General features: G+C 39.6%; 1 protein-coding gene across 1 annotated transcript in view; it reads left to right on the forward strand.

The window, feature by feature from the left end:
- Nucleotides 1-1,214: 1,214 nt before the first annotated feature.
- The window catches only part of CAMK4 (calcium/calmodulin dependent protein kinase IV), a 310,888-nt gene continuing 288,155 nt past the window's right edge, over nucleotides 1,215-23,947 (forward strand). The window contains exon 1 of the mRNA XM_027606844.2: nucleotides 1,215-1,401. Within this exon, the coding sequence (XP_027462645.1) occupies nucleotides 1,301-1,401 (101 nt within the window). The 5' untranslated portion in view covers nucleotides 1,215-1,300. The remainder of the gene's footprint in view (nucleotides 1,402-23,947) is intronic.

Genomic DNA, 23,947 nt, shown 5'->3' on the forward strand with positions numbered 1-23,947 from the left:
ATATCATTTATTTGCCATTACGGCCAGGAAAGGGTATTTCAAATCAGGGTTGCTTTTGGTTGGCTAGTTTTTTTTGCTACCATTTAAGTTTTTCCCACTATCTCTGACTCAGTTCCAGTCTTTACAACTCATTTATTTTGGCTCTTTGTCCCCATCTGAATTTTCCAAGTCTGACATCTTGTCTTAGAACTTTCGCCCATGATTCCTCACTCCTGGTCACACCCTGCTTTCCAGCGTAAATATTCTGTAAGCCCACTGGGCAAATGAGTGGTTGCCCAGCCTGGATTTGCCTTAAAAGGTATATTATACAAAAAGGTGACGGCTTCCCCATCAAGAACGGTGTTGCGCTCCTTCCTTCATTAATTTATTCGTTCTGTCTCATCAGATACTTAGCACATAGTCCAGCTCAGGTGCTGTATTATGCTCTTGAAATGCTTAAAAAGAAAACATACAAGGACTCTGGTCCTTTATTTTAGCTCATTTGTTTACAAGATTTCGCATGCCCTTTTGCCTTCGCTCTCTTTTAGAGCAAAGATGAAAGAGAAATTGTTCCGAAGCCATCACACAGCAAAACGGGTTGCCATGAGTTTCTGTTTTCAAATAAGGAACGTGCGTGCATGTGCGTGCGTGTGTGTGCGTGCGCGCGCGTGCATGCGCCCATGCGTGAGGGCGCATGCGGACAGAGGCTCTCAAGTAGCTTCGGAATGTGCGCGTACACTTACTTGCGTGGCGGTGGGGCAAGTACGGTATGATAGAACGCCGGCATGCTTTTTGCCGTCATTCTCGTTTTAAAGGATTTATAACAATGCATATGAAGAGATAAAATAGGGAGGAAAAAAAGCTACCTTTTTTCTTGGAAGACATCACCAATTTATTGTGGAGGAAACTGGTTGGTACTAGTTGACCAGATTCAGGGAAACGAAGACGAGAAATCAGGCTTGTGCTGCTTGTTATCCACGGCTCATGGATCCGAGGGCAGTTCCCCAAGGGACTGAATGCCAGTATTCTCTCTTGGCAAACTGGACACAGTCTGACCCGATGGAAATGTGGGGGCAGGGGACAGAATGAGTTGTTCATGCCTATTGCTACAGTGACAAGGAGATGGGGTAAGTAAGGTAAAGGGCACTGGGCACTGCACAAGCCGGGACTGTAAGGGGTGAGGAAATAGACGTATGTGTCTCTCTCTCAAACCATCTCATTCCGTCTCACTGGTTCATTCAGTAATTCTGTGTGGAGTTCAACAAAATGTTGGAGATACCAATGCAAATCAGACAAGGTGCCTGACCCCCAAATCCAGGAGATGAGCCGTAACAGGAGGAAAGGTTGCACAACATCTGCCTTTCTGGAGCCAGGGAAGGTTGCGTGGAGGAGAGGACAACTGCCATGGATCTTGAAAGAAAGGTGAGTGGCAGGTGCACAGAGAGAGACAAAATTCAGAGACCAAGGGGAAATGAAAAAGGCAGAGGAAAATCAGGGTGGCTAAATGCATGCTAGCTATTACCTTTGGGGATGTGTGGAAGCCATTGGTCCTTGTACTTTTCTGCATTATAATGTGTTTTTTTAAAATTAGACAAAACAGGATAAAATGTTAACAACTGTTGATTCTGGGTTTTGTTATGTATACATTTCAGTGCTCTTTAGTAATTTTTTTTACTCTTTTTTTACTCTTCATTTAATTTTTCAAATAAAATTTACATATATCTTCCTTCCATCCATACATGCATACATACTATTAAGTACATATATCCTATGTGGCTGGCCAGAATTTCACTTCCTTCCGGAAAGTGACCTCTGGAAAATACAATTATGTTTGCTGCCTAAACAAAGTTTGACCTTCCCACAAACCTCCAGGTACCACTTGACCTGATCACACTTACTTGGATCTGAGTCCCTGGCATTGGCTTTTTGAGGGGAGCAGAGGGTCTCCAGGTCCTGTCTTCTCTCACGTGGCTGACGTTAGCTGGAGTTAGGAGACCCGAGGAAGTGGCACTGACTCATCTGGTGCTTGGCTGAGCCTGGAGCTCCTCCAGGAAGTGGTGGGAAGGGCAGCTCTTGGCAGAAGAGATCCTCACCTAAATGGCATGGGGTTTCCCAGAAAGCATGAGGAATATTGGGGTGGAGAGTTTCATTCTCTTTCAGCAATAAACAGAAATAATTCACTTGATCGCAGATGAACTAAATGTCAAAGACAGACATTAGCTTATCTCTTTACCCTTTACCAGAGCTCAAAGAAGGAAATTACCATTCCCCTTCCTGCTGGGAAATGACAATCACTCAACAAATATACCACACCTTGTATCACTTGAAACCAATTTCATCTTTAAAAAAATACTAATTTGTAAGAAAAGTTATTCTTTTTTTTGAAACAAAAGTCTTTTTTTAAAAGATAGTTCTTATATAGCAAAACCTCTAGACAAATAGCACTGCCTGGAGGCACTTAGGATAAATTTAGATCATATAGGAAAGTATCTCTCACTATTTTTTCCTCATCTTCAAAGTGGCTAGTTTCCTCCTCTTCTGCCGATATGGCAGTCACATTCTGATGGCTCTTCCTTTTCTTGTGCCCTTGGATGAACTTCCACATTTGCTACAGAATCTGTTTCAATGTTGGGCAAACAACAGGTGTTCAATAAGTACCTAATTCCATGATTTTCATGGAGTGAGCCAGTGTTCTCTGGGGGCTCCCAAAATCCTTTCAGTGGATTAGCAAAGTATTATGAAAAATAATTTCATAGTAAGACTAAGAAATTATTTAACTCTTTTTGATCTCGGTATTTCAAAAACAGGAAATATCAGTAGATATAATCTGTATAACCAAAGCTTGGTGAAGTCCTTAGTAATTTTTAAGAGTGAAGGAGTGCCGAGACCAAAAATATTAAGAATTACTGCCTTGATTGATAAACAAAACACATAACTTTACCAAGAGGTGCCTATATATATATATGTATATATATATAGTATAAAGTATGCAATACCCAATGCCCGTCTCTGAGAATGCCTTAAAACCTGATGTTCCAAGATAAGGAATATGAATCAGTCTCACTCTCAGATCCTCTGAGAGGGCCAGAGGGGCCAGGGCAGCTCTCAGGTTTTGGGATTATATTCAACTGCAGGTTAGTTGGAATCAGTGGTCTGTTGATTTCAGTTGGTACTAGACAGATGGCCAACTTTGGGCTAAGACAATGAAATGTTAAATCAAGAATGTTTAAATTGTTAATATAATGAAATGTATCACTCTGGGTTTTTAGAATCAGTTTCAGCTATTTTCAGCAGAAGATATATTGAAGAACATTAGGAATCTTTCCAAATTTTTTGTGGCCTTTGTGGTTGAGAACGATGTCCGGATCATCCCAAAGCACTTGTGTGGCCAACACTGGCCCTGGATGCTGGGTGTTCCTGGTGCCTCTGAAGGCTGGGGGTCTTGGCCACCACCTCACTGGAACCAATTACAGCACCTCCTCCATAGCAACGACTTATAATTCATATTATCACGAGGGTACGTCCAGTTGGGAACTATCTAAGGCTCATGCCTGTACCCAAGTCACAAAGGAAGCCAAGAGAACGAGGTTCTGGGTTCTATGTTGGGGATGCAGGGATTTTAAGTGGGAAATTCTCCAAACATAGAAAGAGTATTCACAGTGTATTTGGTGTCAAAAGTAGGCCTTCCCATAGTCTTCTGCTTGGCTGTCTAATACATATCCTTATTCCATACATTAAATTCCCAGCAATAAGAGTAGCAACAGTAATACACTATTAACCTTCATACACATAAAAGCACACTTACCCTCTCCCCTAAAAGGAGAAACAATTCTCTTTCAGTTAAAAACGATTTCAGGATTAAGTAACAGAAAATCCCAATTAACCATGATTTTAACAGATGGGGGGCGTTATCTTTTTTATACATCAAGAATTATTCAGTAATGTTGTAAAGGACATAGGGTTTTTCCCTGCTTTCTCTATTTCATTTTTATGAAATTTTATAAAAATGTTAAATGAAAGAAAGTTCCTCATGTCTCAGTTTGTGGTCTCAAGATGGCTACCAACAACTGTAGACATCAGACCTCATCAGACCTTCCGAAGCAGGAAAAAATGGAGAGAGGCAAAATTATTTCTCCATATGAAGCTTTGTTTTTTTAACTGGAAAAACCCCCAACTACCAGCCAAGTACCTGGCTCACATTGCTACCCTGTGGCTAGTCACTGATAAAGAGGAATGATTAACTTAGACCAGACATGTTTTATCCCCTAGGGCTAGGGGAAGAGAGCAGTGGACACTATCTAAACATAAAGCTGGAATGCTGTTAGAAGGAAAGAAATGGCAGACATTGCTGTTACCTTGGCAGTGGACACTGTCTTTTGGTTCATAATACCAAAATACCCTCTTACACTCTTCATTGTTCACTAGAGATTATTTTTATTGAGTTATGGATTAAATATGATTTAAACAAAATAAATTTGTTTTTGTGTGTAAAATAACAGTGGTCAAATATTTTAGCATGAAAGTGCATGGATGATAAGGAATTAAAATTGTCCAAATAGTCCAACTTTTTTTGCCTTATGAGCCTGGCTGAGTAGCTATGATGGATGAATACAACACTTCTTGAATCGGTAGCAATATGGCTCTTAGAAAATAATCTAGAAGGTAAGGTTTAAAGTTATAGATGACATTTGTGACAAAATCTACTATGAATGTGACCCTGCTATCTTACATAAATTTACTTTTTTTTTAAGTAGGCTCCATGCCTAGCATGGAGCCCAACACAGGCTTGAAGTCATGACCCTGAGATCAAGACCTGAGCTGAGATCAAAAGTCAGATGCTTAACCAACTGAACCACCCAGCTGCCCCTATAAACTTGCTTTTTATTTTTTTTTAATTTTTTTTTGCAATATTGTAATTTTTTTAATAACAGTCTCCAAACCGCCTACATTTAATTATTAAATTAAATTTTTTTTAAATTTTTTATTGTTATGTTAATCACCATCTATTACATCATTAGTTTTTGGTGCAGTGTTCCATGATTCATTGTTTGTTCATAACACCCAGTGCTCCATGCAGAACGTGCCCTCCTCAATACCCATCACCAGGCTAACCCATCCCCCTACCCCCCTCCCCTCTAGTTTGTTTTTCAGAGTCCATCATCTCTCCTGGTTCGTCTCCCCCTCTGGCATACTCCCCTTTTCTTCCTCTCCTGTTATCGTCTTCTTTTTCTTTTTTCTTAAAATATGTTGCGTTATTTGTTTCAGAAGTACAGATCTGTGATTCAACAGTCTTGCACAATTCACAGCGCTCACCGTAGCACATACCCTCCCCAATGTCTATCACCCAGCCACCCCATCCCTCCCACCCCCAACCACTCCAGTAACACTCAGTTTGTTTCCTGAGATTAAGAATTCCTCATATCAGTGAGGTCTAAACTTGCTTTTTAATAGCCTCCTAAATTGTACGCTTTCTCCATTTTAAGGGCTGGTACCACATGGTCTCATTGCTCTCACCTGCCCTGTTCCCCTCAGGTCCTCATTCAGCTGATTAAGTCAGTATGAGCATAGTAGCTACTTGGATAATTGGAGTTTTTTAAGGCTGTATTAAGGTATAATTGCACACGTGTAGTATATCTGTCTTGATGAGCTTGGACACATGCCATAATACCCATGATAGCATCGCCACAACCATGGCTGGGTCAGAGTGCCCTCTGCTGATTCCTGGAGTCCATGTTCATTCAGCATGAGGAAGATCTAGTTCAGGATGAGGGCAAAGTGCTGATGAGTCCTTTTCAGCACCTTATCTGTCAGTAGCAACACCCTGTGAAGGTTAAGGATTCAAAGGATGTTTCAATCAACTGATGGCAAGCACAGCTATTTATATCTCTCTCTCTCCAGAAATGTTGAGTGACATAATATTAGAAAAAAGGTGTTAGGGAAGGCTTAGAATATTTTCAAGGGGTTTGTATGAAAAGCTATCTCAAGATATCTACATGAAAATATCTAGTCAGAAAAAAGAACATTTACTTTTAAAAGTAAAGGCATATCTATAAATTTTACTTTCCATTAAAGAAGTGACAGAAAAGGAAATACCATATTTTAAGGAGAGAAAACATGTCACATCACTTTCTGGGAACAGTTAATGCTGCATTTTTAAGTGAATTCTGAAGAAATGTAAATAACATAGAATGTAGAGTACTTTGTGTTTTTTCTCATTGAACTTATTATAGCAACCAAACCCATATTGTTTGGCACCTTTTCAGTGACCAGAAAGTTATTGGCTATGGAAAACTGAATTACCAGTAAGAGTCCTGTAAAATGTCTGTACTCCAGACTTTTTGCAAGTTTGAGGCTTTAATCTCCCAAGTCAAGTGTTTGTACTATACAGGAATGAGTGGTAGTGGCTTTAAACCATTTCACGCCTAATCTCCTTAACTGTAACCTCTGACCATTTGCAAGGTGTATCTAAAGTGAGGAAGTGAAGGGGTATCAGGAAAGCAGGAAGAGGAAGAGACTGTGGAGAAAAAGACAGAAGATTGAGAGGTCCTCCTCTCACTGCTCTGGCTGCATACCTTCACCACTCAGGTCTAAATATATCTGTAATCCCTGGCTCTGTCTCGTCCACATTCCAGGCCCTTGGTTGCCAGTGGATTGAGTACTGCCCCATTCTGCCATGTGAGTCCAGAATACGACACAATACTAGGCCTGTTCCTTTGCATTCCACAGTACAACCATACTCAACCTATTCCTTTCCTGAACATACGCTAATTTTTAGGCACTTACACTGCTTACTTGAAATTTTCCAACTCTGCCCGTGGCTTTCCTATTCCCATGTTCTCGATGCCCTCTCTGCCAATCTCCAGTATAAAAGGAAAAAACATTGCTTCTAGAATAAGCCTCACCTGACAGCAGCCTGATAGAAGCTCCGGAGTCTTTTCAGCTTTGAAGTGAGCGTTTAAAAAAATGCAATGTTCACTGGGGCTCTAGGAAAATGCCACATCCACATCAAAGCCCTTTTTCATCATCCATGTGGGATTGCATGTCTCTTGGGCACCTCCCTGTGCTATATGTCTGAGGGGTTTTGTTTGACTCCCATTCTTAGATGGTGTTCTGCTGAAATACCCTCATGGTTAAGAATAAATCTGTGTCCTGGGGCTCATAGGTTTGAAATAATTTGGCCTACTTTTTTGGAAACTGCATTTTTTTACACTTCATAATATATGTGTTTGTTTTCATGTAAAATAATGCATAGCTTTTCAGTTGGTGTGTGCCAGGACCCATTGGTGATTCAGCAAATGGTCTCCAGGTATGTGTTGAGATCTGGAATGCTCCTAGGCAGGTCGCCTCCAGCTTTAAGTGGACCTGTCACTATACATGAGTGTCCTGCACATATATCAACACTTTCTGTTTGCCAATGTGTGACAAACGTTAAAAAACACTGCATAGTTGGTTCCTTGCACACATCCTGTCTCCTGCAGTCTTGCATGTAAGAAGCATGTCCCTGCCAGGTCATTTGGGGACAGACAGAGCTGGGCTGTTACTAATCTATGAATCCCCAGTATTGATGGGTAAGATGGCTTGAGTACCTCCTCAGTGATTATCTACTCCAGGTAATTGAATTGAATGAAAGAGAGAGGAAAGTGAATCACCAAATCAGACCCCTCATTGCAAAGCTGCAAGGATCCTGGAGTTTTCATTAGGCCAGCCAGGATGTTAGGCTTACTCCAGAAGCCTAACCCCCCCTTTTTCTTCACCTCATTTTCTTCCTTTCTCCAGATAGGCCTCCATACTAAACTTTGACATCAATATTTATTTAAATGAATATAAGCCCAGAAGAAATTAAAAGGAAAAAAACACACTATCCCAAGAAGCAGAGAAGAGAGGCAAGCATCCTGGTCCAGCATCCCATCCTGCCATTGCCCCATGGATCTGGAATTCAGAACTCTGAGGACAGTGGTGCTGCCTGGCTGATACTTGTGCCTCAGGAACTTGGAGGAGGTGCCACACTGAGGTAGAACCACATCTCAGATCAGCAGTTGGCAGCATTGGCCAATTGTTGCTGGTGCCTCTAATTGAATGCTATGAGGTCCTAGTCTGGAAAATATGCAAACAAGAACCAAACATTGCTTATGGAATGAATTACTGGTCTGGATTAAGTGCAGCTGGGGGGTTGCTGGTTAGAACAGGAAGCAAAGAAAAGGAATGTCTTCCCACACTAGCTTTGCAGTCTCCCTCCTGCAACCTCTTACCAGTGAGGTTTAACAGGACACTGGAGAGAATCCCAGTCTTCCCACCCCCAGGGAAATAGCAACACAGTTTCCCCGTGGTAATCAGGAGAAATGACCCAGATAATAGAGCATCTTCTTTCTCTCCTTTTGTCTATTTGTTCAGTGGCACAAGGAGCCTAAAAAATAAGTAGAGTCTCAACTTCCAAGTCCATGGAATCTTTTATTTGTTCTCTGGTGAAGGTATTATTCCTCCTTTAGGAACCAAGACTTCCAAACAAGAACTGCTCACACTAGAGGGGGAGGGAAGCAGGAACTCTGAGAAAGTTATTAAATGTGATAGATTAGTCACACTCACTTCTACCACTTAATTTTCAGATTCAGACATTCTGGTTATGGGAGAAACAGTACCATGTATTGGTTGTTGAATCAAAGCATATACTGCCTTTCGTAAGATAATACCCATCGTTTCAGGATATTGTTTCTCAACTAGCATCACAATTGAGACTTCAGTAAGCTTTTCTACCAATCTATCAAGTCTAGTTTCAAGGTCCTTTTTTTTCTTTAGTTTTTGTTTTGTTTTGTTTTTTGTTTGTAGTTTCAGGGTCACGTAAGACCAGTGAATTCCATAAGCATAAGCCCATTAATGTACTTTGTTTGCCATAACATGAGTTTCTTAATCCACAGTAATATTGTGGGAATACCATGGTGGTGAGTACGGTGCTCCATAAGTTCATACATGTTGACGCTGGCAGAAGTATTAAAGACAAGGAACAGAAATATATATCCAGAATATGAGTCTACCCTTTGGAGGAAAAAAATGCTGTCCCCCCTATGATAGAAGAGGTCCAACGTAATCAGTCTGTCACCAGGTGTCTAGTTGGTATATGGAGGCTCAGCAGTAGTCTGCTGTGCACAAGCAAAGCCCTCAGCAGTAACAGTAGACAGATAGCCTACCATGACCCTTTTGTGCATGAGGCACTTTTAAAGAAGCACCAGTGTGACTGAGGAGGGAGGCTGACTGACATCTACAGAGTGTGTCTTCTTGTCCATTTGATTATTGAAAGCCTCCTCTGCCCTTGATGCTTTTTAGTGATACTCACAAGTCTTTGATTAGTGATACAAATACTTCCATCTTTATCCATTCTGAGAATCATTGCTCTTGAGTTGTGAAACTAATCAAAATTGACATAGGTTGTCTGGATAAAACACCCAGCATACTAATTAGCCAAAATAGATTAAGCCCCGGGGAGTTTCTGTCTGGGTGTAGATGCAGTAGCCCATGAGCATTTCTTTAGCTATTTTACTCATCCAGAGTGATGCATACATAATGTGCATGGCTTTGGTATCAGTGGAGGATCATCATATTCAGAGACCTCAAGCTCTTACATGTATAAAAGCCCAGACAGGAGCTGGTAGATAATTCAGTCTAGGAATCTATCATTTTAACGGTGTCTCAAGTCTGCTAACATGTCCCATTTGCTCCTCTGACAGTCACCTAATATATTTCTCTGCCCTTGCTGTAGTACCAAGGACACACTAGGTAAGCAGCCCCACCCCTCTCCACTCCTACCCTAGACTTCTCCCCTTCCATGCTTCAAAAGGGCCATATATCAACGCTGCCTTTCAATCAAGAGTCGTACAGTTCTAAAGTTAAAGGGAAAGGAAAAAAAATCTAGGTAATTAAGAATCATCCAAATGATTGGCTCTCTTCCCTAACGCTTACAAAGATTTTGATATTTTGATATTTTCTATAGTAATTATGGTACCACAGAAGCAAGTAGCCTGAGAGAATGGTGGAATAGCTTACTGAAGGCTCAGTTATGTGTCTGAGAAAGTGTTTTCTTCAAAAGGACATCAAAGTCGTTTTTCCGCATACGTGTTGGGCATGCAGATTTCTGAGAGAAAATTTGAGAGAGAATCTCATCTCAGGATTTACACCTATTGACATCCCTTGGCTATCCCAAATAAATTGTCTTACTTAATTTTCCCTTTACCTCTGAGAAGTGAAGTCATTTGAGGAAGTTTGGCCAAGATCACTCTAGTTGGTGGTTAGACAGTCTTTTTGTCTCCAAAGCTTATTCTACTTAAGGAAACTGGTACAGTGTCATTAATATTGAACAAGAGTATTTTTGTACATCCCATAAATTCTGGGGTGTCCTGGCTGGGATTAATTAGTTACTGGAAAGCTCCTTTTCTCCATCTTGGGGATTGATCTGTACTTACACAAATTTAAAAAAAGGTGACCTATTAATTTTTTCTTATCAACTGGAGAATCTTCTCACTGATCTGGTACCTTTATAGAATAGCTGTGAAAAGTTCACATCCAACTGCCCTCTAGACCTGTTTTGGAAGTACATCAGAAAAACAACCTAGCTAATTAATAGAGGGTACAATCTCATTAATCACTGGTTTTGATTTCCTTCAGAGCCCAGCACACTTAGCAGTATGGAATTATTTGGAAACCGACTTCCTAACTCACCTACTTTTCTGGTACACCTCACTACTTCCAGAGGAGAAAAACTGTAGCTAGTCAGAAACGGATTGTTTAGCTACAATCTTCTCAGCTTTCAAGAAGGCAATTAAAACTTCAGGGTCCTTGATTTATGGAAAGTGCTACCAAGGCTGTTGGTAATATCTAATAGCCCTTTCTTTTCTAAGTTTTCTTCTTGGAATTTAATTTACATATATGTAAATACACAGATATTAAATGCTCAGTTCAATTTTGGCAATTGTATATATTCATGAAACTATTAAAACAAGGTATAGAACATTTCTGTCCCACAGAATGCTACCTCTTGTCCCTTTGTAATCTGTTCCCCTTTCTTCCACACACAGACCTCAGAAACAACTACTGTTTTGATTCTTTAACCGTAGAGTAGTGTTGCCTATTCTTGGATTTTATATATATATATATATATATAGAATCATACAGTGTTTACTTTGTGTCTGGTTTCTTTCACTGAACATAGTGTCTTGAGATTCATCCATGTTTTTGTGTATATCACACAATTCTTTATTGCTGTTTAGTATTCCTTTATATGAATCTACCACAGTTTATTCCTGTTTATAGACATTTTGGTTGTTGCTAGTTTTGGATTGTTTAAATTTCCTTTTTATTTATTTTTTATTTTTTTAAAGATTTATTTTTTATTTGACAGAGACACAGCGAGAGAGGGAACACAAGCAGGGGGAGGGGGAGAGGGAGAAGCAGGCTTCCCGTGGAGCAGGGAGCCTGACGTGGGGCTCGATCCCAGGACCCTGGGATCATGACCTGAGCCGAAGGCAGACGCTTAACGACTGAGCCACCCAGGTGCCCCAAATTTCCTTTTTAAAAAGATTCACATTCTTGGGGCTCCTGAGTGGCTCAGTCAGTTAAGCATCTGCCTTTGGCTCAGGTCATGATCCCAGGGTCCTGGGATCCAGCCCTGCATTGGGCTCCCTGTGCACTGGGGAATCTGCTTCTCTCTCTGCCCCTCCACCTTCTCATGCTCATTCTTTCTCTTTCTCTTTCTCTTTCTTTCTCTCTCTCTCTCGAATAAACAAATAAAATCTTTAAAAAAAGATTCAGATCCTTTAACTGGAGTAGACGTCATGTAAAATTGTGTAAGGAGAGCATATATCTTGCAAAGAGGAGTCTTCCTTAACAAAGATTCATTTCTTTTCTGAACAGAAAATAGGACTGGGTTTGTTTTGGAGCAAAGAGGATTTCAAACAGACTCCCCAAAATTTTCAACTGTAAGGTTTGAGGGACATGGAATTCTTTTTCCAGGAGAACATGTGGCATCTCCTTTATTGAAGGATCTTAAATTATATTCATTCTGATTGATTGGGATAATTTGGATGAAATTCAGAGGCAAAAGGGAGGACCAAATCAGTATACTCCAGATGTTATTTTTAGTCCTAAGCTGATAGAGACACCATTCTCTCAAGAAACTACTCCATTAGTTGCCCTGGTACAGAGACTTGCTAGGCTCTCTGATTAAACTCTCTACTTTGCTTGTACAAAAACTTCAACCTCCTTACCCTAATATGCTGAAATTGCATCCTGTACTTAATTCTTGAGTTCAGTCATTTGTTCATTTAACACACGTTTGAGTACCACCTCTGAGTTTTGATAGAGGTTAAGGTTGAATAAAACATACTTCTTTTGACATTATATAAATTGATTGAGGCCTCTTGTGAGGGCCCAGTATGAAAAGTATTCCATGTTATTGCTTGGTATACACTTAAGATACTAAGCATATAGGTAGCAATCATTACATTTATTATGGCAAAAACCTAGCTTGTGCTTTTCTTCAGACTGGAAGGTCACTCCACATACACCCAGAGGTAGGATAGTCAGATCTGCTGACCTGTGGCCACAATGACCTAACATTTAATCTTTATTCCTGGCCTTTCTCCTCTTACTCACTAACTCCTATCCAAGGAAGGATAGGTGACTTATCTTATTTTCCAGTCAAATTTTCTAGTGAAGAAAGTAGATATTTTGAATATATTATCTTTAAGTATATTATCCTTCCTAAATTTTTATCTTTTTCCTAACTTAAATTTGCATTAGGGTGGGAAAGTGGGGTATGATAAAATATAATTTTAAAAATGGAAAGTATAGCTCTCATACAAGTATGTGATGAGCACATGTGAAAGATACATTATTCACTCATTAATGATGGAACTATCAGGAAAGTAAAGCTAGTTCAAAGAGAATATAAGAGATTGAAAGAAAGTAAAAGAAAGACTGATAAAATCAATTCCTAAGTTAGATATAAAAATAGTTAATGTTTTATGGAGCAATAAGCTTCAAATTTTGGTTATCTTTTCTTCTGAAAAGAAATTGCTTTCATTTCTACTGGACAAAAAAAGTTGCAACTTATCAATCTTCTGCAAGTAAACAACTTTACAGAATCGGTGCCTTAATGAAAAGTAAATAATAAGTCAAAGTACTTTCTCTTATATCATCAGGTGACCCTTGTTGACAGTGTGGCTTATTAGACAGTGATCTAGTATGGCTTTCAAAAGGGATGAAGTAATATTATTGCCTTATTTCCAAGTCTGGATACTTTTTCTTCCTTAACAGTTATTCTTTATCGGGATACCACAAATCCTAAAAGACAAGTACTCTTTCAGTAAAAAATAGAAGAAAACACCCTGGCCTGGAATGTGGCCAACTGAAGGCAGTTGTCACTAACTGGGCACCTTAACCACCACAAACGCTACTAAAACTAATCCATATTCTACAACATCTGTTTTGGACTGAATGTGTTCTCCTGAATTCATATGTAAAATCTGACACACACACACACACACACCCCCCCCCCCCCCCCCCCGCCTTGTGATGGTATTAGGAAGTGGAGTCTTTGGCAGATAATTAGGTCTGGAGAGTGGAACCCTTATGATGAGATTAGTGCCCTTATTAGAAAGACATGAGAGCTTGCTTCCCCTTTCTCTGCTCTCTGCCATGTGAGGATGAAAGGAAACAGCCATTTGCAAAATAGAAAGAGGTCCTTCACCAAATACCAGATCTACCTTTGCCTTGACCTTGGACTTCCCCCACCTCCAGAACTATGAGAAATACATGTCTGTTGTTTAAGCTACCCAGTCTATGATACTCTGTTATAGTAGCCTGAATGACTAAGACAGCATCTGTGTTGTGATTGATTTTGGACAGAAATCTTTACCTTTTAGATAAATAAGTTGCAAAATGTACCTTCAGGTTGTTAAATTGATTGACCTGTTTTATGGAGTTATTTACTGCCTGGACCATAGCATGTGTTTATGTAGGTGTTAGGCTCTGCTTTTATGGCCCATATGAATACTAAGAAGTATCTGATATAAATTATGGCTTTATTGTCAATCATTAATAATTAGGTTTTCTAACAAAAATTGACCAGAAAGTTTCTGTTTTTTCTTGAAACCACACTGTGTTTCCATGCCATAAACATGGAACAGAGCATTTGTCTACCTCTTAGCCATGGCTGGAGGCCATGGAGCTGTTCGTCTAAAAATGTATCTAGTCATTTTGACTAAAGATAAGTGGAACTGGGACACAAAACCATTTTATGCCATTTTGTAATGGAACTTGTTCTGTCAACTGCCTATTTCTAGTAACTCAGAGAATCACAATTATTTTTAGAAAAAGATTCTGAGGGAGCAGTAATCGGCTGGTATCTATTTAAAGATGAAATAACTTGGCTCTTTGTTTCTTTTTATAGTATCAGGAATTGATAGCAGGAATATAATCAAAATTTGTATTATGATTCAAAACAGTGAAGAGAGTTCTAAATAATTCTTTGTGATTTACTAAATTGTAATAGTTCAATAATATGATATTTTGTCCGAGATCTTTTTGTATCTTTCATAAATACTCAGTTGCGAAAGTTGGACTAGTGTATTGTGAATAAAATTGGTATAGATTTACAAGGAAATACCTAAAGAAATTCAGTGATGCCCTTTTGAAAATAGGAAAATGATTGCATAGTATGTCTGAGAAGCCAACTTAAGGTATAGATAGATATTAATATATAGTCTGTATGCTTGGCATGGGTTAAAATTGTTTTACATACTTATTTTACTGAGATTCATTAAACTAAATTCAAAGTTTGACATTTCCCTTTTCTTATATAAGACTGTAGAAAGGAGCATTGTCAAAGTGAAAGATGCCAGGTGTAATAGGAGTTTTCCTCTTTATTTAAGGATATTAAATTTTGCCAGAGAGAATGAGATAAAAAACAAATGGGTGGAAAACACTTAGCTCTGTTAAAAGATAATTAAGTTGGTAACCCATGAGGTATGTGATACACATAAAGGAAGTAGAGAATATCTTTGTAGACACAGATAGAAAGTGATGGAGGGAACAAGTACACAGTAAGTATTTAAAATACACTACCTGTAGTTGAGACACTCAGTATTTGAGAGGTCTGAAATCAGCCACCCGTTAGTGACACCCATTCTGGCCCTACCTATTTTCTGCCCGATTAAAAACCATAGCTGCTCATCAGACTGAGTGGTGAGCTACACTGTGGCCACAGGCATTTGCCCCTAGAACAGCTTGCCTGATAGTCTACTTACAAGCAACCATTCATCAAGGTAATTCCCTATGTGACATCAGGAATTGAGAGAAAGGATATTTCAAAATGTTGGAACTGTATTCATACACCTCAGGCAATGAGTTTTATGTTTGTATCCCTTTACATTTTCTCCCATCTTTTATCAGTCTTTCCTTATAAACCACATTGCTAATTCTTATAGTGAGTCACTGATGGTAATGGCATTTATCATCCCCTTTGTAGGTTTGGATCTGCAAGGTTCCCTGTCACTTTAATTGTATGTTTTATGTCCCTTCTTCTGCCTCGCTCCATCCCTTCTCCTCTCTGTGCCTTCTTCCTTCCTTCCTCTTTTCTTCCCTTCCCTTCTCAATTTTCCCTCCCTCCCCGCCTTTCTCTTTCTATTTTCCTCTCTTCTTCCTCTCTGTTTCTTTTAACCCTCCTTGCTGCTGCTTCTACATGGTTTATTTTAGAGATGTCTTAAGGTTGTTTAATGGGATAAATAAGTGCAGCAAAATAGGACTTACGGAAATAGGTGAAAAAGAAACATGAAAATCTCAGGCGGAGATACAACATGAAACTAGGAATACTGCATACCACAGAGCCTTCCTTGTCCAAGATGAGCCACAGACTTGGTTCTAAACCTTCTGGAATTTAATGTGAAAAGGAGAAATTGATCACTCACGGCATCCCCAGCTCTGGGGCATGATGCTGGTTTGAACAAAATTGGATGCTGTTAGTAAGGAATAAAAAACAAGTTTCTACCACATGCTACCCCATTGGCTTTGTAACATTCCTGTATACCCTTCCTCCTATAAATTGAATACCTTCCCAGCCCCTTCCCAAGTTAATCAGTCATGCAGTGTGTGATGTTTCTTTAGAAATACAGTTCCCTCTAAAATTTAGTAGGACTTTCAGTCTCTTCCAGTTAATTCTATTTGTGAACAGCCACTGCCAAAGATCTTATGAGTTATAATGCTATAATGCCTGAGAAATATTGGTTCCTAGTGACAGATCTTTATTTTCTATATATCTCTTTCTTTTTTTTTCTTTTTCTCTTTCTTTCTTTCTTTCTTTCTTTCTTTCTTTCTTTTCTTTTCTTTTCTTTTCTTTTCTTTTCTTTTCTTTTCTTTTCTTTTCTTTTATTTTCTTTTCTTTTCTTTTCTTTTCTTTTCTTTTCTTTCTTTTCTTTCTCTGTTTAAAGATTGTATTTATTGGGATGCCTGGGTGGCTGAATTGTTAAGCGTCTGCCTTCAGCTCAGGTCATGATCCCAGGCTCAGTCGTTAAGCATCTGCCTTCGGCTCGGGTCATGATCACAGGGTCCTGGGATGGAGCCCCGCAGTGGGCTCCCTGCTCCGCGGGAAGCCTGCTTCTCCCTCTCCCACTCCCCCTGCTTGTGTTCCCTCTCTCGCTGTGTCTCTTTCTGTCAAATAAAGAAAATCTTAAAAAAAAAAAAAAGATTGTATTTATTTATTCATTTTTTTAAAGATTTTATTTATTTATTTGACAGAGAGAGACAGCGAGAGAGGGAGCACAAGCAGGGGGAGAGGGAGAAGCAGGCTTTCCACGGAGCAGGGAGTCCGATGAGGGGCTCCATCCCAGGACCCTGGGATCATGACCTGAGCCGAAGGCAGACACTTAACTGACTGAGCCACCCAGGTGCCCCTGTATTTATTTATTTGACAGAGACAGTGAAAGAGCGCAAGCAGGGGGAGTGGCAGAGGGAAACTTCCCCTCATTTTAACTTAATTGCCATTAGCAATGTGAAATAATAAATTTGGAGGCAAAGAAACACCTTTTATCCCTTTTTAGCAGCAGATTTACGTTCTTTGTCTAGCAGAGAACATAAACAAGAATTGGGAACCCAATACCAGCCTCTGGTAAGGCCACTGCTTCAGCTCTGGTAGAAGAGTAGTGCTGTGGTGAGCGCTGTGAATTATGTAAGACTGATGAATCACAGACCTGTACCCCTGAAACAAATAATACATTATATATTAATTAAAAAAAATAAAAAAGTTAAAAAGAAGAGTAGTACTTGTTCTTCTCACAGCTGGAAGACTCACATCATAGGCTTCTCAGACAACTTAGATTGCAGGCTGCAGGCAGAGGCCTGATCTCTTAGCTATCCCCGACTAAACAGCTCTTATCTGAATTCCTCTTTTTCAGGTAGGACTTTGCAAAAATCATCAATAAATAACGCACACATTTTGCATTCTTCCATCACTTCCTCTAATACTAGAGCTGCAGTAAACTCAAAGTCTATGTATGAAATCAAATGTTTAATCGCCACATAAGAAAGATCTTTAAATTTCCGATTGAAATAGAAGGGACCTAGTTGTTTCTTTCTCTACCTTCTTTACTTGGAAAGTTCACATTTTTGTTTCTTCTGTGTGTAACATTCCACTGCTAGATCCTGCACTTTGCATCAATGAAGAATGCATATGCAAGTAACAGAAAACTTAACAAAATGGCCTGATCAGATAGGCCTTTGTATTAGTAGGCTCAGACCGCCATAGCAAAATTACCACAGACTGGGTGGCTTAAACAATGGAAATTTTTTTCTCGAAGTTCTAGAGGCTGGGGAAGTCTGAGATTAAGGTGTTGGTTGATGAGGTTTCTGGTAAGAGTACTCTTCCTGGCTTGTTGATGGCTGCTTTCTCACTGTATCTTCACATGGACGGGGTAGGGAGATATCTTTCTCTCTCTCTGTAAGTTCAATTAAACATTTGATTTGATGCTCAGAGAAAGATCTTTCTCTCCTAAGGTCACTAATCCTATCTGGTTAGGGCCCCACCCTTATTACCTCATTTAATCTTAATTATCTCCTAAAAGCCCCATTCCTAAATACTGTCACAATGGAAATTAGGGCTTCAATAACATATGAATTCAGTCCATAGTTAAGTTCTCCACCCCCCTTTCCTATAAAATTCTAGAGGAAAATATTTAAGGACCGGTATCGTAGGTCCATGATGTCACCACTGCCTTAGGCTCCATCTATTTCCCTACCTTAGCTTGTGACTTCTATTCCAATGGTCACAAGATGCCTACTTCACATCTGCTCACCTGGCTGACAGAAGGATGAAGAAGGGTCATATGTTTATCAGAAAGCAAGAGTCTTACTTATACCCCGTTGGTGGGAATTGTGTTGTAAGAGACCCCTGAAGGGGTGGAGTGCTAAACATTGAGTTTTGTAGCTTGGGATAATTTTGCATGGAAAAAGTTGGAATTCTGTTAGTGAGGAAGAAGTGGTGAATGGATGTGGAGAAGGCAACTCTCCATATTTATCACGGTGCCCTTCCAGACAGGCTGATGATAATACCCAAAGCATAATTCAGTTAAAAAATCAGGAGGGGCTCCTAATACAACATATTCTGGATTTATAGCCTTTGATGTTTTGGTTTAATCCACAGAAATGTTGTAAGGTTTTCTCTGTAAATATCCTTATAAATATTTTTTGTGTATTAAACCACAGTTTGATCTACCACCAGATTTCACATTTAGGCCCAGCATCAGATTTTAGTTTCTAGTACTAGTCTCTACTTAAAAGAACCAAGACTGCTTGGAGGGTAGCTGAATCTAGGTACTTGGGGCCAGAAAAAAATATGTTTTCTCTCAAGTAAATCACAATTACCTTCTGAGAGGAGGCATTCTTACTCTGCATTGCTTCTCTGTGGAAGAGTCCCCTCCCGATGCAAGGACTGAGCTGCAGTATCACATTTTGCCATTAGGGGGCAACACCATCTAACACATGAAGATTCCTGACTAGAAATCCCACATTTGAGGCACTAATTGTTTAAGGTCATTATTTCTACATAGATCTCTCATTTTCTCCTCAAGACTCCAGTAGAATTGGATTAACTTTCTGAGTGAGATGATAGTCTGTCCATGCAATGAGCTAAACTAAACACAGGGACAAATGTAATACCCCTCCTAGGTAAGGAAGTTTTAACAAAAGATCTCAATATACAGTGCTTTGCTTCTTCCAAAGTAACCAAACAAGGGCCTAAAAGGTTGGGGAAGTAGAGGATGTGGGATGAAGGGTGCTTAAAGGTATACTTTGGGGATTTCCTCCTGGAATGCCAAAGAATACATCTATAGCAACCCACACTACCTACACATAGGCTCTACGTGAATAATCATATCTGTGTCAGCAAAGTGAGGTAGAGTTGTTTCATAAGTTTTTCCAGGGGAAGGGGTGTGTGTGTGTGTGTGTGCACATGTGTGTATTTGTGTGTGTTCATTTTGGAAAGGAGGGAGTAGAAAGGAAAAGTCAGAATTTTTGAAGCTTCTTATCCTTTACTCTGAAAATATTTGATTAAAAATTGGCCATTACATTGTTGGAAAAATAGAAAGTATAGAACTTTGATTTCTGTAAATGTAATTCACATTTATGTAACACTTAATGTAAGCTAGATGCTTCACAAACACAGCCTGCTTATAAATCCAGATTTATTATTCACATTCTATAGGTAAGGAATCAATGGCTCACTGAACTTAAATGACTTGGAACACTGTATTCTGAACTTATCCTGAGCTCCAGATTTTCTTATTCCTTTACCTAATCTAATTAAAATGTTGGTTAATGGTAAGAAGAACCACAGTCTATAGGGTATCATCAGAGGAATTGGCAAGTGAACACTAGAATCAAATGACAGCCCTGCCACTGTCCAACTAAATAGGGTGACCCTGGGGAAGTTGCTCAGTTTGTTAGAGACTTCCGTTTTTTATAAATGAAAGCCTATGAAATTGCTGATTTTATAAATAAAAAAGATCAGAGATCGGCAATTTAATGAGACAGTTGTATCAGTATGACCACATGACACATCATTAGCTATTATTTTCCATAATTATAATTTGATAACCGACATGATCTCCATGGTAAAAGTTCAACCATGATCAGTAGTGATGAAGCTGCAAGATCAGAGAAGTCCGTTGATCCCTTGGAAGCTACATTACTTACTGTTTATGTGGGATGATTCCACCCAACCAGAAGCATAGTAAGAAGATCTTCTCTTGTTTCTGTGTGCTAGGTCAGAGCCTTTAAACTTGTATACCTGGGGTGCCTGGGTGGCTCAGTCATTAAGTGTCTGCCTTTGGCTCAGGTAATGATCCCAGGGTCCTGGGATCGAGCCCTGCATCGGGCTCTCTGCTCCGCAAGCCTGCTTCTCCCTCTCCCACTCGCCCTGCTTGTGTTCCCTCTCTTGCTGTGTCTCTCTGTGTCAAATAAATAAATAAAATATAAAAAAAAACACTTGTATACCAAAAGCAAGGAGGCAGTGAATCCAGCATAGCATACTGACATCTGGACATGTGACAAATTTAAAGTATAAGAGCAGAGAACCCAAGGGAATTGATCTGAATTTTTTTCCTCTTGCCATGTATCCCAATTACAATACCATTTCTAGGAGTGGCTGTCTCATGGCAAGCCCACAGATCTCTTTGTTATAATCAGGACAGGAAGCCTGATGCTTTAGGATTCTGTAATTATCTTTCCATCAGTATTTTCCCCGGGGACTGGCTTCAGTATTCAGAAAACTCTTCTGAAGGAAATGGAGTTGTTCTGATTTAAAAGTCATGGTTTCGGGCACCTGGGTGGCTCAGTCGGTTGAGCGGCTGCCTTCGGCTCAGGCCATGATCCCAGGGTCCTGGGATCGAGCCCCGCATCGGGCTCCCTGCTCGGCAGGGAGCCTGCTTCTCCCTCTCTCTCTGCCTGCCTCTCTGCCTACTTGTTCTCTCTCTGTGTCTCTCTGCCAAATAAATAAATAAAATCTTTAAAAAATAAAAAAAATAAATAAAAAAAAATAAAAGTCATGGTTTCTACTGGAACTTGTATGGTCCCTAGCTTCAGAGGTTTAGGCCAAGAATCAAGGGGAAGAATCAAGTGGGACTTCTAGCCTCCAGAGCTGTGAGAAAATCAAGTTCTGTTGTTTAAGCCACTCAGGATGTGGTACTTTGTTATAGTAGCCTGAGCAGACTAATATAGCAATGAATTCACATCAGGAGAGAAAAAATGAGAACTCAGACTGAGGTAGTAGCTTTGGATTTAGAGAAAGAGACGAATGAAGTAATGAAGGTAGGATTTAGTGATCTATTGCATTTGGGGAGTAAGAGAGAAGGAGGAGTCTAGGCCAACCCCAAGATTTCTAACATTGGTACTTGGGTAGATACTGATTTCATTAAAAGAATTGGTGAACTTGTGAGTGTGTGTACATGTACACACGTGTATGTGTGTATTAGCATGAAGCTAAGAAGCAAAAAAAAAAAAAAGACCCCCAATAATTATTCTGTTGCTTACAAAGATGGACCTTTGTTTGTCTCTCATAGTACAAGATCCGCATTCCTGGTTGGGGGGCACTTCTGTTTCTCAGTGACCCAGGTTCCTAGGTTACTTCTTCATTCCTCAAAGCCTGTCATCATATATGTGGTTGAGGTGGGGTTGCCACAGGTTCCACCTATTGGAAAGGGGATAGAAAATGAAATACGGAGGAAATAGATTTGGACATCATAAGTCTCAGAGCTGGAAGTAGCACACATCACATCTGTTCACATTGTTTGAATGTGGTCACAACTAACTTCAAGAAAAGCTACGAAATTTTGTGTGTCTGGGAAGCCCTGTGTCAAGCTAAAATCCTATTTCTGTTGAAAGAAAAGGTAATGGATTATGGTGGACAGTAAACAGTCTCTGCTATAGTAAGGATGGGAAGTGGCTGAAGATGTGTATTTAGGAGCCATTCAACTGTGAGAATGGAGGAGATCTCTAGAGGGTGTGTGCAGATGAAAAAATAATGCACAGAAGGAAACGCCAGAATTTGGAAGAGGAGCCCATGTAGGAGATCAAGAAGAACTGGACACATCCTTATCTTTTTAGGTAGATATTTATCATTCTTTTAGCCTACTCAGCATCTAAGCCCTCTTCATATGTTTGAGGAATTTCTCACCTCATGAATTTTGGTAGGAGGAGAACCACCTCCAAATACAGATGCGTCCGATCAATCACTAAGTTGCAAGCTAGGAAGATAGAGCATGGGAAACTGGGGAATCCTCTGGCAGCCGTGGTGGATGCAGTGGAAAGGAGTGTCCAGGGCAGCTCTGCGGTGGTGCTAGGGCAGTGTCCGCATCCAGTGCTGGTGATGTTGGCAGTACAAGCTGAAGTGCTTGGTGCTTGTGGTAGTAATAATAGCAGTGGTGTCTCAAGCGGGTTACTTCTGCTAGATTATTTGAAGTATTGCTCCTGTCTGTGTAGTCTATGAGTCATCTTCTCCTCCTTCTGAGATCCCTTAGATCAATGCAATAGCATTACAATAAATTCCCCCCTTTTTTTTCCTTAAAAAAAAAAAGCTCTTATCTTTCTTCAAATGCAAACTTGTGGCTTGTCCTTTCATTTTCTGGAAGTCTAGTGAGTATGTTTCAGAATATTATCTAAGAAGGAAAGCATTTTCCCCAGAAAATTTTGAGGATCTAAAAGTGTCTAAAATAATATGCATATGCATAATGTAGGTCATGAGATGTATGTTGGAGTTGGTTACCAAAACCCTTGCCATGTTCAGGCAGGCAAACCTACTAATCATTATGATTTAGAAAATGTTCTAGGTTTTGTTTTTAGTAATACAGATTGGTGGTTTTGTTAAATTGCATGAACATTGGTTTAGATCACAAGAGAAGCTGGGAATGTACTTTCAGCAGTGGTTAAGTAATGGGAAGTGCAGAAGAAATGCTAAGCTGTTAATGATGCAATTTACTTTATGATGCACGTTTCAAACATGATTTAAAATTTATTTTCCTAGTCAGTTGATGATTTCATAAGTTAACCTATTCCCATAGGAATAAGTATATATTTAATAATTACAGATTTAGTATTTCTTTATCCATCTCTGGGCTTAGCTGTTAGGATAAATTATTTTTGATTAAAAGGACACATTTAAATATAGAAGATAGCTGATTATTCTATCAAAACCACAACTCTTACAGCTCGATTGTGGTATTATGATTACTTCTTTTAAAAACTTATTCTTTATGTTCCCTATTCTTTACTTTCTTCTAACTCTTTTTTCTACCTTTTTTTACCAAGAGCTTTCTTTATTTTTATTTTTTTTAAAGATATTTATTTATTTGAGAGAGAGAGAATGAGAGATAGAGAGCACAAGAGGGAAGAGGGTCAGAGGGAGAAGCAGATTCCCTGCCGAGCAGGGAGCCCGATGCAGGACTCGATCCCGGGACTCCAGGATCATGACCTGAGCCGAAAGCAGTCGCTTAACCAACTGAGCCACCCAGGCGCCCACCAAGAGCTTTTTAAATGGACATTGACTTCTCTATTTCTCATTCCCATCATTAGTCCTTTGTAAATTATCCAACCATCCTCTTCATTTTTCACTTGAAGAAACAATAATTTGGGGGGATTGTGAGTATGCTTATTTACTCAACAAGGCAGTCTTAGCTGTGAAGATAGAGACCCTTAATATGTTTGGGTTTTGAATGAATGAAAGACTGAATGAAACAACAAACAAGAGGACATGGATGAGGTCCAACAAGAGAGGATTGAAAAAAAAATTTTACTTCCAGCTGTTGCTACCCTGTGTCTGTGAATTTCTGGGCTGAAATTTACCCAATCACTGTTTCTCTTAAATGAAATTGAGGACATTACTTTTAGGATATAATGCTTAAGAATGGAGCTGGGCTTATGCCCCAGGGAGCTGAGTCCA

The sequence above is a fragment of the Zalophus californianus genome, chromosome 5 (genome assembly GCF_009762305.2).
Source record: "Zalophus californianus isolate mZalCal1 chromosome 5, mZalCal1.pri.v2, whole genome shotgun sequence".
NCBI lineage: Eukaryota > Metazoa > Chordata > Mammalia > Carnivora > Otariidae > Zalophus > Zalophus californianus.